At 36.1% G+C, this 18989-nt stretch overlaps 1 protein-coding gene across 10 annotated transcripts in view; it reads left to right on the plus strand.

The window, feature by feature from the left end:
- The window catches only part of DMD (dystrophin), a 1145544-nt gene that overhangs the window by 963700 nt on the left and 162855 nt on the right, over positions 1–18989 (plus strand). For all 10 annotated transcript variants that reach the window (XM_074858566.1, XM_074858564.1, XM_074858568.1 and 7 more), the window contains one exon: positions 11979–12125. In XM_074858566.1, coding sequence (XP_074714667.1) covers positions 11979–12125 — 147 coding nt within the window. The remainder of the gene's footprint in view (positions 1–11978; positions 12126–18989) is intronic.

Consider the following 18989-nt stretch of genomic DNA (forward strand, 5'->3'; position numbering starts at 1 on the left):
TTTCTCTTGCTAGAGGTAGTAATTGTCAGTTTTATGAGGCTAAACATTATGAAATACTTACATGGTAAATTTAAAGACATGTTGGCATATTGTAAGTAAACATGTTAGGGACAGGAAAAAATAAAGATTTATTTTAAAATTAAAATGAAGATTATATGCTTTTTGTTAGAAAACACAGGAGGAGTTTCTGAAGCCTCTTGTCTGAGTTGTTTTAATGTTGGTTGAGTGTCAGAATACAATCTGTGTCTTAGTAGAGTCTAAGCTAACCTTTTGTATGGCCATGCAAAGAATCCATGTTTTTCCTCCTGAGCTACAGGGTCTGCTCGCTGATGTCTGGAAACTTGAGGTGTTTTGTAGTATCATGATACAGCTGTTGCAATCTTTCTGGTTTAAAATGCTTTCTTTTTTTCTCAGTGTAATACTACATTTGCCTCTAAAATACCATGCTGCTTTACAACACAATAGAGATTTACTTTGTAGTAACTATTTTCTGAGGGCAAGGAGGACTCCTGTAAGTCTCTATTGCCTGAGAGATCTTTTGATAAGAAACATGGGTTATTCAGCCTTTTACGTTTGTATATATGTAATATATATTTTTCACAAGTTAACTAAAGGAGGTAGAAAATGTGTTATTAATGGTTTAAAAACAGGTTTGTCTGAGGTTCCACAAGGTAAGCATATATATCTTTTCAAGTGCTTTTATCTTTAATGATGCTGAATGAAACCATTCAAAAAGAAAAATTTCCTTTGTAAAAATTTCCTTATATTTTCTGTGTCCTTCATGGAATGTCTGTTAGACTTTCAGATTACGCTTTGAAATGCTTCAAGTTCCTTACAGTTCCTAGGCACTTCATCTCTTGATTGCCAGATTGGCTTCTTGGTTGCAAAGTAACTGAGTAACTGACTTTGATTATGTGGAAAATTGGTGCAGAACTGTTTATGAACACTTTAGCAGTGATGGGCTCTGCCATGTCATGGTTATAGTTGTTCTAGTAGAGTGAATTACAAGCTAATTTTGCTCATTTACTTTTCCCCTTCCATGAAGGAGAACACAATTTCAGAATAAATGGCAAGGCAGTAGCATAGGTTGTATCTGTTCAGGGATCATAAAACTGCATATCAGCTGTTGATTTAAAAAAAAAAAAAAAGGACCAAGAATTCACAATAACAAAGTGATAAGTCTTTCAGGATATGTGCATCTATTTGTCAGTGTGCTTCTGTTTTTAAATTAGACATCCTAATAATTAAATCTTTTTTTTTTCCTAGATATAACATTGCAAAAATTATAGCTTTTTCCCTTCAAAGTTCAGAAAAGAAGAAAATTAATACCTGGTATTAGTTAATTTTTCATTTCTTTTATTAATATTTTAATACCCTTATTTTTAAAGAAATATTGAGTCTTCCAAATTGTAGGAAATAACTTTGGAAAAATTTAATGTTTTATCACATTCAGAAATACAGAAATCAGAATGGGATAGGTTTTAAAAGGGCATTTGATTTTCTTTCGCTCCTGATGTCTTCTGTTTGAACTATTTTTATCCCAGAAGAGGATTTATATTCTACTCTAGTGCATTCTTGTTTGGTCATTTCTGAGTTTATAAAAATATATAGGATGGAAAATCAAATCAGCTAAAATCCATTTTGTTTCAACACCACCTGTCCCCAGGAGCACCAGAATCAAATAAAAATACAGTGTGAGTTTGAAAGGAGCTAAGTGTAGCATATTGAGCTAGCAGCTGACAGACCCAGGTTTCAATGAAATTTTGAATCAGAGTACACTAAACCCATCAGAGAAGAAATGGACTTATTTTGAATGAAGAAGATGGAGACTGTTAAACTGTCCTGGGTATAAAATGTCAGTTTGTTCCATCTTGTACGGTTTTAAATATAAAACCTGAAGATATGCTTTGGCCCATGAATACTTCTCCACTTGCGCACTAAGGAAGTTGAGGTAGAGAAATGTCAGTGCTGGGAACCTGCCACGGCCCAGGTGTAGGGCAGCCGCTCACTTTTCTGTGCAAATGGATCCTGCTCTGATTTAGCTGCAGCTGCTGCTAGTATAAAAAGCTCCCACAACCCAAATTCATCTGACACAAGAGAGCTTTTCTCCCAAAGCTATGTCATATTTTTATCACGGTGCCAGATGTCCTTTTCTATCTCTTTCACTGGTATGAGAATTGAGATTTAACATAGACCTGTGCTAGTGGGAGATTCTTCTATATGAGGAATTCTTCAAGAAAATTCCAGGCTGGCATGAGGCCACCGCCCTGTATAAGTGCTGCTCACAGACCAGGGAAACAGACTTTCCTTATAGGCATGGTTGGCCTTTTCTTGAAATCTGCTTCATATTAAGTGTCAAAAACATCCATGGTGGAACATATAAGGAAATGGACTTTTCATGCTCATAATTGTGGACATGCATAAGTCCTGACAGGATGCAGCCATGAGTGCTGAATGAGTTGGCAGATGTTATTGCGAGGCCACTCTCTGTTGTCTTCAAAAGGTCATGGCAACTGAGAGAGATTCCTGAATCCTGGAAGAGAGCAAGTGTCACTCTTCAAGAAGGTCAGGAAGGATGACCTAGGGAACTATAGGTCAGTCAGCCCCACCTCAATCCCTGGGAAGGTGATGAAGAAGCTAATCCTTGAAACCATCTCCAGGCACATGAAGGACAAGAAGGTTCTGCTGGAGGCAAGTGGGGTATCACAGTGGTCAATACTGGGTCAATATCATTTAACATCTGCATTAATGAACTGGACCCTGGGACAGAGCACATCCTCAGTAAGTTCACATGTGATACAAAGTGGGAGGAACAGCCAATACACCAGATGGTTGTGCTGCCATTCAGAGGGACCTTGACAGCATGGAGAATTACACTGAGAGGAATCTCATGAAGTTCAACAAGGAGAAATGCCAAGTCCTGTGTCCTGGGAGAAATAACCCCAGGCAACAGTACACACTGGGGGCCAATCAGCCTGAAAGCAGCTCTACAGAGAAGGGCCTTGGGGTCCTCATAGACAAAAAGCTGACTGTAAGCCAGAAATACATCCTCATGGCAAAGGCGGCCAACAGCACCCTGGTCTGCATTAGGCAGAGCATTGCCAGCAGGTTGAGGGAGGAGATCCTTCCTCTCTGCTCAGTTCTGGTGAGGCCCCACCTGGAGTGCCGGGTTCAGTTCTGGGGTCCCTGGTACAAGAGAGATATGGACTTCACTGGAACAAGTCCAGTGCTGACGCATTTTTCCTATGAGGAGAGGCTGAGAGAACTGGGACTGCTCAGCCTTGAGAAAAGTCGGCTCGGGATCTTATCAGTGTGTATAAATACCTGATGGGAGGGAATGAAGAAGAGGAAGCTGTACTCTTCTCAGTACTGTCCACTGACAGAACAAGAGGCAATGGGCACAAATTAAAAACCATGGAATTCCACCTGAATACAGGAAGACACCTGTGGGTGGTCAAACACTGGAACAGGTTACCCAGAGAGGCAATGGAGTCTCCATCTTTGGAGATGTTCAAAACCTGACTGGACATGGTCCTGGGCAACCTGCTTCTCACCAGCCCTGCTCTGAGCAGGGGGGCTGGACTAGGTGATCTCAAGAAATGCCTTCCAGCTTCAGCCATTCTGTGCTTCTGTGTTTCTGTAATAACAATTTAACTCTACTTTAGGAGTTCTGGGCCTGGTACTTGATTTGTCATTTCCTTTTAGAGATAATTAAAGTTACTAGTATGTTCAAATGAAATTACATGTTATAATAATTGATTAAATCTCTTCGGCTATAACCTGTCTACAAAATCATCAATACAATAAGGCCGTATTAGCCACCTACAAAAATAGGAGATTGATGACAAACCATTTGCTACTTACTCATTAGTTTTTTCTACTTAGAATCTTTTTTCTTTTTTTCTCTTTTTTAATTACAGTGTATTTTTAGAGTTTTGTGAAAATGAAAACATTACTTGAGTGCATGCCTTTGCAATGATTTTCACAAGTAGACATACAAAAAATACGTAGAAACTTTTATGCTTTTAAGTAAGAAATTTGCGTTCTAGCCTTCAGTTTTCATAGGTGTTCAAACCTGCATGCTCTTGAGAAGTTTATTAGAAATGCAAAACATTTCATTTCTAAATATAGCTGCTACAATGTTTAGCCCTCTGTGAAGTCTTGATATGGACTGCCTAAATAGTAAATACCATTGCTGAAAAACTAGGGATGGCCTGTCATGATTTTCAAATTATTGCTTTTTTTTTTATTATTTTTTTGGCAGTGGGAGGGGAGTGTCCTCCCTTTTTAAAAGGATAAGAAATGTTTTAAATTCCTTGGATTGAGGCTTGTAAAAATGAACTGTAGAGAAAGAGGATACTATCTACCAAAGTCTTGCATTTACTCTCTCTGGGAGAAACTAGCTTTGGGATCAATTTTTATTTCCCATGTTGTGCTCAAAGCAAACCTATAGAGTGTTCAAATCAAAGCCTGGTTTTGTTATAATTGCCAGTCCATAATATCTGAGAAGAAAAGGTAGAGATTACACCAAATTGCCTTTAACATCATAGACACACATCCATGACTGTTTCATCCATAACAAAAAAGATAGAGACTCATTTCCAGAAGCTAGTGTTGAACATTTAAAGTATTTGGTGCATTGGTGAAATGAACTTTGCCTCCTTTAATTTGTCTTTCTAATAAGAAAAGGGTATTACTGTATATGTACTGCTGGGATTCATGGTCCCTCCTTCCATGAGTATGGGAAAGATTAATGAGTCTTGATCTTTACTGATGTGTTCAGGATGAGGACAATATAGTTATAAAGCAGTATTACACTATAGTTATAGCGTAATTGTTTATACGTGGTCTCACAGAGATTTTTCTAAACTCTTAAATGTAAGTCCAAGTGTTGCTAAGACTACATGAAGGACAAAAGTAACACAAAAACCTAATCTTCTCCCAAGCTATTTTTTACTGCAGAAATAAGTAGGATAAGTAGGAGCCAATAGGAATAGTGACTGTATTTTAAATCATAATTGAAAAATTCAATTACTTTTTTTAACTTTGGGGTTTAACAATTGTATAACAGTTGCAAATAAGTAATTGTTAAATGGTATCTGTTTATTTAGTACATTTTTAGAGACAAATACAGCTAAAATCAGTCTCAGTACTTCTGAGGTATATGTAAGAATAATGACTTCCTATGTGCATGCTGTTATATTCCTTTTGCCAGCGTGCTGAATGCTAAGCAGTGATGATTTCTTGCTCTCAATACGGCTGCATAATTGCTATTTGTTAGTACAAGGCACTGAAGCTGTCTGTTCTGGACTACATCTAAACATATATGGTAGGTGCTGGGATGAGTAGGAATAAAAACAGTAGGAGTAAAAAGAAATTTTAACGATCCACTGACATTTTACAGTATCAAACAATAAATAAAAGTCAGCTTGTAGTTCAATTTCTGTCTGCATAAGGAACAAGTACTGTTCTGAGAATACACTCTCTCTTCAGAGTGTATTTTCCAAGTGGCATAGTGGAATTTAGTCACACTTTTCCATTAACTCCAGTGGGCTAGAAGTTACAGGCACTTGATTTAATTTTGGTTGGATTCCTGAATTCTGTGTTTGGCTTGTTAGCGAGCCATTGCACATGTGGTTGAGGGAGAGAGGGGTTAAGAAATGGTAAATGTGCATTGTACAGTCAATGTTCCTTCCTGAATTTTCAGTTATGAATTCTGCAATGGAAACTCCCTGAAGGTATATAATATTTCTATTGTTATTGAAATAAGCTTGTTTACTATTTATTTACTCTTCCACTCAGATGATTCATGATTTTCCTTTCAGATTTCATGGAACTGATTTATGGATCCTAAAAAAACCCCAAATCTTTTCATGGCATTGACAAAAGTCATCTTCCTTTGGTGAATCTTTAAATATAAAGACCTAGACCTTTTTTATTTTATCTCTCTTCTGAACATTGGTCAGCCTTTCAAAGAGGAAGTCAGTGCTCTTCTATGTGTTAGGGATCACTAAATAAAAGAAAGGAAAAAAATCCACCAGTATAGCGTGGTGAAATCTGGAAGGAAGGACATCTTAAAGATGTGAGGGCTATGTGGTGGTTTTTAGTACTCTGGAACAGGATACCCAAAGCACAAGCAAATTTAATGGAAAATATTCAGAAAGGGACCTGCAAATAATTTGGGGGACCTTAGCCCGCATATTCTAAAATATGTAAGAAACCAATCTGCAATTACAGACACTAGCCTAAAATCCTTTTGGATTTGAAGTTCCAGCCCTAAATAGAAAATATGTAATATTAGGAAACACCAAGAGCATAACCGGTAAGGGATTTGACTTGGTACTGAGCAGAGCCAGTTCAAAACATTGCTATCATAATAGGGATCATTATGAACTAAAGGTCACCATCTCTGTAGGGACAAAAAATAACCCAGAAAATCCACCACAGCAATGTTCAGTTTTCAGAAAGGAAGCTACACACAAATGAGGAAGCCTGCTGAAAAGGAACCAAAAGGGCAAAGTATGCGAAGTCAACATGGAGACACTACACTGGAAACTGAAAACAAATCCATAGCGTCAAAATGGACTCATAAGACCTAGAAAGATGGAGTGGCTAAAGAAAAGAATAAAGACAGCTATTTGAAGCAAAAATACATAGAACAAATCGTCATGATTAAGAGCGCCCAATCACCAGAACCAGATGACTATTCAGTCAAGTGTTGTAATGGAAGTATAAAATAGCTGTAACTATTAATAGTATTTTCTTGTTTAAAATTATTTTTTTATGAGAAATGAAAGGGGGAAAATGTGGTGATAGTTTTTAAATAGTGCATCTGGTCAGGCCTATGGACCTACAGACCAGGAAATCTGGGGAAGAATATACTACAGAAGAGACAACAAATGGCTTTTGTAAAAGTAGGTGTGCATTACATCTCCTAGAGTGCCATGAAGGAAACATGAGCATATTGATAAGGGGTTATAGGCCATTTGGCATTCCACAAGGATTTTAAGGTCTTCCAGCAAAGAAAGTAAATTCCTGTGGGATAACAGAGAATGTCTTCATGTGGATGAATAACCAGTTATCTGATTATTCCATGTTAAAGGTGGAAGACAAAAGGCAGAGGCCAGTTTTCCCAGTGAGGAAGATGATTGATTGTGCTCCATAAGGTCTACTCTGTCCAGCATTTATATAAATGATCTGGAAAGGAAAATGAATAATGCAGTGATACATTTGATGATACAAACCTATTCAAAGTATTTAAGATGAGGATAGATTGCAAACAGCTATAGAAAAACCTCACAGTACTGACTGGCAGCAAAGTGATGGCAGACAAAACCAAGTGCTGATAAATCTCAAGCAAAGCATGTGGAAAAAGCCATCCCAACCTTACATGCACACTAATGAGCTCTCCTTTAACCCTTTTAAACATTGTTTTAGCACTCATGAAAGAGATCTTGGAATCAAAACAGACAATCCTCTGAAAACATCACATCAATATTCAGGACTGTTCAGAAAACTGATTGAAATGCTAGGAAATACTGAAAAAGCAGAAAATATCGTGATGCCATGGTTTAAGTCCCTGTTGTACCCATATCATATATATTGTAGGCAGTGTTTTGGATCCCAAATCTAAAAAACATTATAGCAGATTAGATAAACGGTATACAAGGACAGTGGAGTGGAGTTTGTTTCGTGTAATTTCATATCTGCCAGGTAGCTGTCTGCAGGTGACCTAGTTGCCTAGGCTTCCAATATAGTCAATGAAAATCTGTTCATTTCAGTTGTTGCAATTCAAAATGTGATTCATACAATCCTGTAGTAAAACCTTATGTTAAATTGAACTCCTGTTTTAGATTAGCTATTGAATATAAAGGGACAATATGGTGAATTGCTCAGATGTAAATACCTATGGATATCCACATTTAATCAAATATATCTCAGTCTTTGAACTTAAACATGGAAGAAAAATTATGATGGAGGGTTTGTAGAATCTTCAGTGTCACAAAGTCCATTAGCAATGGTTGATTACTGTCTCTCATGAACTAAGAATTAGGGATGGTCTCAAGTGTGTCTCAAGCAATAGGTTTAAAAAAGGATGGTTCTTCAACCTAAATATTGAGCTTACCATAGGGTATTTTGGATGATAAAAAACTATGTTAGTTCAAAAATCAAGTAGATAATTTCATGGAAGATGGATCCATCAAGATCTGATTGACAGAAATACAGCTTCTGGCTCCAGGATCTCTGAGACCCAAACTGCTGAGCTGGAAGAGTACAGTCAGGAGCAGGGAAGCTGATGCTTTCCCTTAACTTCTTCCCTCAGCAACTATATTGGCTACTATCAGACAAGGAACTGGTCAAGATGAGCTTTTCATCCAACTGCTTATAGCCACTGTATGTTCTAGACTTTTAATATTTGGTTGGCTAGGGTGTCTGTGTCTTCTAGAGTTCTTGCTAATTTTCCAAGACACTTGAAAATATTTCCTAGCAAGACTGTATGGATCATTTGAAATCCAATCTACCACCTACAGTATCACATACCATTGAAATTCTTTCTTGTGTAAGGATGGTTATAATGAAGATAATTTGGGGCTGTTTGTCCTATCATTGTTCACACTGAGAAGTCATTTACATCCTGAGCAATTTAATTGGTTCAAATAGGTAGGGGTACACCACTCACCATGTATATTTTTTTTAAATTACCATCAACATAGTTCTCTAAATTTTTCTGGCATAATCCTGTGTTACATATAGTATTTTTTATGCAGAAGGAAAAAAAATAGAAAACTGAATCAGTCTTATACTATTTATTATTAAACTAATTATTTAAAATATAAATATTTCTGTAAAATATTTCAATCATACTGATGAAAATCACAACCCATATTTATTTATATTTAGAATCCAGAAATTCTAAATTTCTGCTTCTACAGATGACAAGTACTGTAGAAGGTATAGAAATTATTACTATTAAACTTGTTTTAACACTTGTGAAAAAAAAAAAACCAAACTCACATTGAATTTCACTTACTCTAAAACAAAAACTTAGCTCTAGACACCTGTATGTTGACTAGTAGAATGGCTGTCTGTGACAAACTGTTGCTTAACACAGCATTATAGTTGCTGAACTTTTTAATCATACAGTGTCATATGCCAAATATTTCTATGGATAATTCTTTCTTCTCTGTCTACAGTTTTTAATTGTAAGCTTACTGGCATTAATTAGATAGCTGTGCATTGACTAGCATTCTTTTTTTGTTGTTGCTGTTTCTTATGTTTCAATTTGTCAATAATTGTTTCAATTCAATGTTTCAATAAAAATGCTAGTAAAAGTTCAGTCTTAATAATAGAATGCAGAATATCGAATTTAAAGATGATGAAAAAGATGCTATATTTTGTATGTTGGAAAATTAGCATAGTGTTGCCAAAATCAGTATCTTTGCAGCAGAGAAAGCAATTAATAAAGGCATCAATTGAAAAGGGGGTGGAAGTTTTATTTTTTACTTCCATATGTATTTCTATAATCGATTTCTTTTCTTGAGACTTGCTTCTGTGCCTTAGCCTTTCTGCTCTGTAAAATGACTTACAGTCAAAAAACATGTTGACTAATTATGAAAGACCTTCTATTTCACCCTAATTTAGGTATAATGATTGTGTGATTTACCTAATCATTTATGTCAATCTTCAAGTGAGACCAGTACTTTCAAGTCAACATTGCAGATGCAAATAATTGGTCTGAAATCAGCCAGATACTTAAGTATATGTTTAAGAACAAGTGCTTTATAAGCTCAAGCATGTCTGCTTTCCCAAAACAATGAAGTTTTCAATCAAAGCCTTATCCTACTGCCATACGATTAATGGAAAATTAACTTGGTTTAATGCAGGAACTGCATTAAAGTGCATCAATAGTGTGAGAACTGATCTTTGCATCCACTGATCTGCATTTATTCTATCAGTGGTTTTTATTTTATATAGATACATTTATTACATATACTTTTTAAATTTTATTATATTTTATTATCTATTATATATAACTATATATAAATATATACACATTTATGTTTATATATGAAGTGGGCATTGGTAACACTAGCTGAGAGGTATTTTCTCATCTTGGAAACCCAGCAACACTGGAGGAACCGAGTTGACCATCCCAGGTATAAGCCACAGTCACAGCCGAGGACCCTGGGCCACTGAAACTAAGAGATCACAGAAAAGAGCAGTAAAATAAGTATTTGCAAGTGAAGTGTTCACACAGTGGTGTATATATATCTCTTCAGCCTTTGAGGCCTTTACCTTACAAGAACAAATGCCTATTTTTAAAGCATGTTGTTTGTTCACTGAATTCAATTACTAACTAAAATGATCAGGGTAAGCGCATGCATGACTCTGTGGGATAAAACCAGACATGCAAGCTCTTTTCCTTTTCTTTTTATTGCAGACCTTGCTCTACACTACACTGTAAATCAGTATTCTCTCCAGTAATGTCAGTTGTGTTCCAGTGGAATAAAAGTGCTAAATGGAGAAGTCAACTGTTATGTCATGATCTTGATGTATGCCTCTTCTCTCCCATCGTGGCACTTGCATCGTTCTCTGCTCTTTCCCTTACGAAATGCATATCACTTCTGGATGTGTATTTTACATATTTATCGCTAGAGTCATTCACTGTACCTGAGTGCCACTTAAGTCAGTCTAACTCTTTATGTGGTAGGGCAATTTAACATAATTAGTTGAAGTCAAATCTAGTTTTGAAAGACATTTGAGGAACAGTTTTTCAGTGATGTTTATCTTTAGTGCAGTTCAAGGCATTCTAATATCTATGAATGTCTTCATACTATTTACTCTTAAGGTTCACTGAGATCCTGGATGGGCTTTTTTTGACCTTTTTTTCATTGTATATTGATAAAATGATTACTAGGCAATAATTTCAGGTTATTTGATGATCTAAAATGGTGAGAGAAAGCAGCTAGAAAGCAAGACTAATATAGCAAGTAAATTAACCTGCTTTTGTGTGTAGACATCATATGGCAATAAAAAAAGTGTTCCTGAAAATGACAGAATTTGTCCCTTAGATATAGCTCATTGTTGCATTTTGACATATTTTATCACGCTGAAGATTCATAAATGTCTCCTTAAAAAAGATAGATATGGAACAGTGGAAGATCTGCATAGATATTCCTTTCTTTGATAGAGTCATGGTGCCCTGAATTTATCTGAATTTACTCAGATGCATCATGGAAGCATCATCATTAGGTTGTTGCTTTTAAAATCAAGAAACTTGTAACAGCTTCTGATTTTCACATACATTACTGAAATTATTAGCTAGACTGCCCTTATGCATAGTTGTAAAGGTTTTGTTACAAGATGCATTATTTTATTTTTTCTGAAATATGAGTCCTGTAGACCAGTTTGTGATTCATAGTAAAAAGATCTTTTTTTTGTACTTCCCATTACTAACCTTTTATTTTTAACACACAAGATACCCAGGATAAGATCGTAGTCTTAATATTTTTATCATTTCTTCTCTTTTTTCATTTCCTGTATTTGGGAACAGCACTCTTCCTCTGTTTTCATGTGTTTTCATGTATTTTCATGTGTTAAACAGCACTTATCACTCCCGTTCACCCTGAGGAACACGTAAAGGATGAGGCAAAAGTTGAGGTGGGAGGGAAGTGTGTTCTGCAGTACACATCACTGTGGGTGTGCTCATTAGAGATGTGGCTTAACTGACCAAAAATTGCTATGAAGGTTCCAACTTTTTATCACCTTTTTATCACCTTCTGAAATGCTGGGCCTTACCCGTAAGTCCTAAAGTCCGTATGAATTTATACAAAAAGACTGTTAACTGTATCGTAACACAAGTACACTCCTTCCTTTCAGCTTGACACAGAATACCTTTTACATTACAGATCAGCTGGTAGCAGAACCAATAGTTTTTGAAGTTAGTGATTATTTTTATTTATATTTAATTCACACAGGTTTATCGAGCAGAAATTGTACCCCTTAAAGAAAAGGTTCATCAAGTGAATGAACTTGCTCACCGGTTCACTCCTTCTGATATTCAACTCTCCCAGTACAATCTCAGCTGTGTGGAAGACCTGAACACAAGGTGGAAAGTGCTACAGGTACATTTCCTACGCCTTTTTTCTTTATGCTACGTCTAAATAAATATTTTTTATTTCTGTTTGTTTTATTTCTGCTTGTTTTTTCCCTTCAGAATAGCAACAAAAGTATACTAAGGAATGAAAGAGGAAGTAGGTTTTCAGTGATTGTGTCTCTGTGAGAAAATAGGAGTTAAAGCTGATGCTGTATTTTCATATGGTTCTGAATACTTTATCAAGTAGGAATTGGGTGACCCAGTTTTTCATACTGTTAAAGTTCTCATACAGTAAAATACTTACTAGTTTATTTACCATTTAATATTAATATTTTGCAATTCTTGCTGCCAAATACATCATGTGATCATTTCTTTTAACTGACTTACCCATGTTTTACAGATATTTTCATGGTGTATATGTAAGATTCACATAAGAGACTTTACTTCTGCTGCTTATTCCTTTTACTATTGTTCAAATAATTTTCAAGAGCACCAGTTTTAAATACATTCCTTATAGGCAGATTAATGATTCTGTGCAGTGGAACATTTAAAGTCAGACCTGTAGAATCAAGTATAAAATTACAAGGTATTACATGCGTTCAGGTAAATAGCAGGATTTGATACTTCAAGTAAAGCTATTCACAAAGGGATTTTAAAAATTGAGCTCTAATGCAGGAAAATATTAAGATATATTATGAAATTAAGCTGAACATCAACTCTAAGTTATAAATACTGAAAAATTTTCAAATTCTTTGGATTTTTTTGTTTATATATATATATCACATTTTAGATTATTTTGTGTTATCTTGTAATAAAGACTTCAAATATGTATAGTTTTTCCAAAATGCACTGTATCTTAGCTTAGAATTTTAGGAACAGTGTGCATGAGAGAGAATACTTAAGCATGCATGCACTGGTATATAGTGATATAAGTCCCACAACAGGGGAGTAATGTTATGATTAAATGAAGGTAAATGCAATTAAATTAAGTTCATTAAGTGCTGTATAAAACTAATTATTTTATTTTTGCTACATCACTGCTTCACATTTTGAAATTGTGTCATTCTGTTTGCCTTAATATATCATAAAAATGTAGAAGTATAGAGGTTAATAAAGAGTTTTGCCTTCATTGTAAAAACCAAACATTAGCAATGGACAAAAATGAACCAATTCCCTCTTGTCCTACATACAGATAAAAGATCATGGTGCTGTCAACTCTAATAGTCAGTAAGAGGTTATTGCTTCTCCAAAAGAAATATCACAGCTCCGTGACATCTCCAGTTTATCAACAGTTCATGCAAATAATCAGAGGAATTTTTTTTTTCCCCTAAATCAACAGTTTGCAGTGAGTGTGCTAGTTTAAGTAAAAGGTCATTAGTCCAAGATCTTTCGTCATTAGTATCCACTTTTTCCCAGATCCTCAGGGTAGGGTTCAGGTAGTATTATTAAGGCAGAACAACAGAAATCTGTAAGAAAAAATTAATATTCCCAAAATGTTTATCCAATGTATGAGAGAAATCACATCTGTGTAGTTTTTTTAAAAACAATGGCTGATTGAGTTAACAAATTTGCTATGATTCACTGAAAAATACCTTATTTCATTAATGAAATAGTTAACTAAGTTCCAGTGATTTGCTGAAATATACATCATTACTTCAACAGGAAATAAGGGAAAACAGGAAGATTTTTCAGAGTGAAAGCATCTAGGATATGTAAAAGTCAAATAAATCTGAGAGAAAGCTCGATATAAACATTTTGTTGTTATAATTCATGAAAGCATTAGATGTCCAACTTGACATTGTAGACTGTTTAAAAATACATAGGGCAAATCACATGTTCACACACATTTCAAAGATAATTTGTTCTTTTTCCACAAAGCACAGAAAGTGTTGTGAACAATCCACTTTTCATTGTAAATTATTGTCTCAATTTATCAAATCCAGAGTATTTGGAAAACAAAGTGTTTCATCTTCTATGAAGAAAGATACTTGGAGACAGTATCTGGAGACAGATATCTGGAGACAGTATCTGGAGACAGTCTAACAACTCCAAGATGTTAAAGCTGATAGAACAGATAGTTAATTGGAATATTATGGTTTACTGTCTTTTTTCATATTTACCTAAATGTCATCTGGAAGATACAGAGAGCAAGGTGAAAATACTCCAGCAGATTTTTAAACACATCCTGAGTGGAAAAGACATAAGTAAATTTGAAAGATTATCATGTACAAAAGGCCAAGATGTGACCCCTGGGAAGAAGAGCACATCTGTTCCTATAATATATTTTTTCTACTTAAAAGGGAGCAGAGTTTGAGACCTATTGAGAGGCAAAGCTCATTCAGAATAGAATAGAATAGAATAGAATAGAATAGAATAGAATAGAATAGAATAGAATAGAATAGAATAGTTCAATTGGCAAGGACAGTCATCTAACTGTTTTGCATATGAAGTCTGCTGGACATTGACACTCACACCTGAGTGGCACTTTTTAGAGTATTACATATTGTTCTGTGTTAGGGTTAGACTTATGTATGACCAGCACTCCTGTTAGGTGTGATACTATATAGAAAACTGAAATTTTGGCCACGCAATAGGAAAAGCAAGAATACAAATAATTTTTGTTTCATGCAAAACCATTCTACTTCCAAGATAGGTTCCTATTGTTGTTTCTGGCTTTCAGTTTGATTGCTAGGATTTTTTTTCATTCTGCTTTTTTTTTTTTTTTTTGGACTAATTGCCTTTCTTATACTAATGTCACATAAAATCTCTCCTTAATATTTTAGTCCTTTCATAGTTTTTTCTATTGATTTCAGCCTTCTATGTATTTTAATGTGTCTTTCATACTACCCATATTTTCTCTTTGGCTTCTATTAATTCCTTTCTATGTTCCTACTCTTCTCTGCCTTTCCCCATCTTATTTCCCTTATTTGTGATTTTTTTTTTTTTTTGTTCTTCCCTTTTTTCTCCAGCTATAATGCTTCTTAGTTTACTTGTAATTTTTTTTCCCCTCAAAGGTTAGATCTCTCCTCTCTCTCCTGGTCACATTCTTAATGGGAAAAACATTTCTTACCCATGTATCCTATTTCCGAGAAAATGTCACTGCAGGAAAATCATAAAACAGAGGCTACTGTGCTATTGCTTTCCAGAAAGATGCCCATTCTTGGTTATGTGTGGGAAAAGTACATAAGGACATAAGGTTTATCAGATCTGAAATAATGGAGAATTCTAGTGTTATGAGAAAGTTGCAGAACATTGTGTAGAGGATTAAATGATCTCTTGTTTGTTACTTTATTAACATTGGGACTTTCATAAGATCAGAGGAGGAAATGTATCAATTTAAGCCAAACCTCACAGAGATTTAATCTTATATTCTTTTTACAAGCATAAGAATAAGGCTGACCATACTCAGTCATTTGCCATATTGCACACTGGTTGTATAGTGAGAGTAGTACTGTTAGTGAATAGTATCAAATATTGCTGCAGAATCTTCCAAGAACTTAATTTATATTTCTGCAATAATGCGTGTTTGTCATTAATTTACCTTTTTTTGTGTTCAATTTTGGTCAATGTACACTGGAGTATTACTGGAAGAAGAAAGTGTGGAAAGCACACAACCAATTACAGAGTCAACCAACCTTGGTTTTGAAGTGTTATGTGGAGGTGTATTTCATTAATGAATGTTAATGCACTCAGCTCAGTCACTGAAGACTGTATCATCATTTGTGGGGTTTACGCAATGTGAAAATAATTAGCTTCATGCCTTTAAAAGAGTAGTTTTGAGGAAAATATGCTGTTTGTTTTTCCAGTTTTCTTAAACATGAAAGGAGATGAAATCTCTCCAGGGAGCTATTTGTTATGAATTTCACAAGGAGCTCTCATGTTCAGATCCTGTGTGCTTCAAACAGTATATGAAATTAGATCAACCTGGGGAAAACATGTCTTGCAAACTCTTGCTTACTTCCAGTCAACATTTGAGGAGCCAGGGAGACGAGATTGGCAGGAGTTATATCTACTTCACTTTGGTGAGAGATCTGTTTGGTGTAATGCTGGTCAAAAAGCAAAGCCTCTGACACGTGGATAAGGAATTGGCTGAATGGTCGCACTCAAAGAGTTGTGGTCAATGGCTCGGTGTCTGAGTGGAGACCAGTAATGAGTGGTGTTCCTCAGGGGTCGGTATTGGGATCAGTGCTGTTTAACATCTTTGTTGGCGATGTGAATCGTGAGATTGAGTGCACCCTCAGCAAGTTTGCCGATGACACCAAACTGTGTGCTGTGGTTCACACACTGGAGGGAAGGGATGCCATCCAGAGGGACCTTGACAGGCTTGAGAGGTGGGCCCATGCAAACCTCATGGAGTTCAAGACAGCCAAGAGCAAGGTCCTGCACATGAGTCGAGGCAATCCCATGCACAAATACAGGCTGGGCAATGGGTTGATTGAGAGCAGCCATGCAGAGAAGGATTTGGGGGTATTGGTGGATGGAAAACTGACTGTGAGCCAGCAATGCCTGCTCACAGCCCAGAAAACCAACGATATCCTGGGCTGCATCAAGAAAAGTATAGCCAGCAGGTTGAGGGAGGTGATTCTCTCCCTCTACTCTGCTCTTGTGAGACCCCATCTGGAGTATTGTTTCCAGCTCTGAGGCCCCCAGCATAAGAAAACCTGCTTAAGCAGGTCCAGAAGAGGCTACAAAGATGATCAGAGGTCTGGAGCACCTCCCTTATGAGGACAGGCTGAGATAGTTGGGGTTGTTCAACCTGGAGAAGAGAAGGTTCCAGGGAGGCCTTATAGCAGCCTTTCAGTACTTAAAGGGGTCCTGTAGGAAAGCTGGAGAGAGACTTTTTACAAGGGCATATAGTGATAGGACAAGGGGGAATGGTTTTAAACTGACAGAGGGTAGATTTAGATTAGACATAAGGAAGAAATTCTTTATTGTGAAGGTGGTGGGACACTGGAACATGTTGCCCAGAGAAGCTGTGGATGCCCCCTCCCTGGAAGTGTTCAAGGCCAGCTTGGATGGGGCTTTGAGCAACCTGGTCTAGTGGGAGGTGTCCCTGCCCATGTCAGGGGGATTGGAACTAGATGGTCTTTAAGGTCCCATCCAACCCAAACCATTCTATGACTCTATGTAAAAGAATTTACAAGTATCCCATGGGGAACATATCCTTCAGTTATCAAGAAAGATTTATTTAGTTTAAATAACATTGTATGTTTGTTTGGTTTCAATAAAATTGTACATAAAATTGTATTTATCTCCTAAGAGATATTGCCATACATTCCAGTGCTTTCAGTTTAGCAAGTTGTAATGAACTGCAGTCATTTGTGAGTGGGTGTCTCTGTCCATAATAGTCGGCCCAGCCTGTGTAGTTTGTAAAACTAAGCAAGTTGGAGGAAGCACATAAAATGGCTAGAGCTGAAACAGTCCGTACCCTGCATAGAGATAGAGATAGAGAAAGATAGAGATAGAGATAGACATAGAAAGAGAGAGGGAGAGGGGAGAGAGAGAGAGATGAGAGAGAGAGAGAGAGAGAGAGAGATGGATAGAGATAGAGACGGATAGAGAGAGAGATAGAGAGAGAGAGAGAGAGAGAGAGAGAGAGAGATACAGACACACACGCATATATGAACATTTACGGTTGGAATTAATGATCTTAAAGTTCTTTTACAACCTAAATGATTCTATGATTCTATGTTTTCTATATATAAAGTGTGACTGTAAAGAAGCATTAGCCCTAATTTCATTATTGTTCCTAACTCTTCAGCTCATCTTGCACCAGTAGCAAAGATTCTCCAGCATGTGGGAATTTGAAGATTGATGTGGCGCAAAAGTATGCTGCCTGTTATTGAGGGCTCCAGCCACAACTATTATTCTGTTCCCTCAAACAGCACTCTCTGCTTCCAGGAGCTGCTGAAGAAACAGGCTTTTAATGCAACTGCAGGCAGTTATCTAAAGTTATATTGGAGTTTTATTTGTATTCTGCTGAGGACGGGCTCTTTACTGAGCTGTCTAATGCATACTATTATAATACGTATCACTGCAATGAATTATTTCAAAAAGCAGCATCTTCTGGGTCCTTCACAAATATTAGCTGATTTTTTCAATCCATGGTGAGAAATATGAATTAATCTTATCATCTGTGTTTGCAGAGGATCTAACATCAAGAATATATAAAAGCCAAAAAGGAAATCCCTTCTTTCCTGAAATCAACATGAAATTGTGACTATGCATCAGAGTCTTTCTGGCCTTCGTATGTAAATATCCCACCAAATATTAATGATAGGTGTTTTGAAGTATTTATACAGATCCATTGAATCTCTCAAAAGCTGAGTCATGGGCATTCTGGGCAGCAGTTCACACCTCTCTTTTGACAAGGAATGGGCACAAGGGCAAATAAGTTGAAATCAGCACTAACCTATTATAGTAGCTTTTAGGTTTGGGGTTTTTTTAGATTTTACTTCACCTTCTTCCATGCGTTCTCCAAGAAAAAAATCCTCAGAAAAGAAGTGAAATAACAACAAAAATATATACATAAAAGAAGTGTTTTTACAAGTGTCTCACACTTGAATTGAAACAAGTTTACCAGATTCTCAAGTCTTTTTTTTGTTTCTACATGCATAGCATGGTAACAGTTTCAGGAATTATACTTCAGGTCTAAACCGTGTAATTAAGATTTGAATGTGATTAAGGATATTCTCTTATATCATTTTTCCTAAAGAAAAATAAAAACCTCTTCCGGTTCTCTACAGTTCATTTATCCAATTGTTATTGCATAGGAATCTCATACAGGAAAGCTCTAATCATATAATTAAATAGAAAATCCGCCTTAACTTTTTGTGTATCTTACATCACATGAAAAGTTATTTATTCCAAATTAAAGAGTGAGTGTAAACTG

Source organism: Strix uralensis, chromosome 2 (genome assembly GCF_047716275.1).
Source record: "Strix uralensis isolate ZFMK-TIS-50842 chromosome 2, bStrUra1, whole genome shotgun sequence".
Lineage (NCBI taxonomy): Eukaryota > Metazoa > Chordata > Aves > Strigiformes > Strigidae > Strix > Strix uralensis.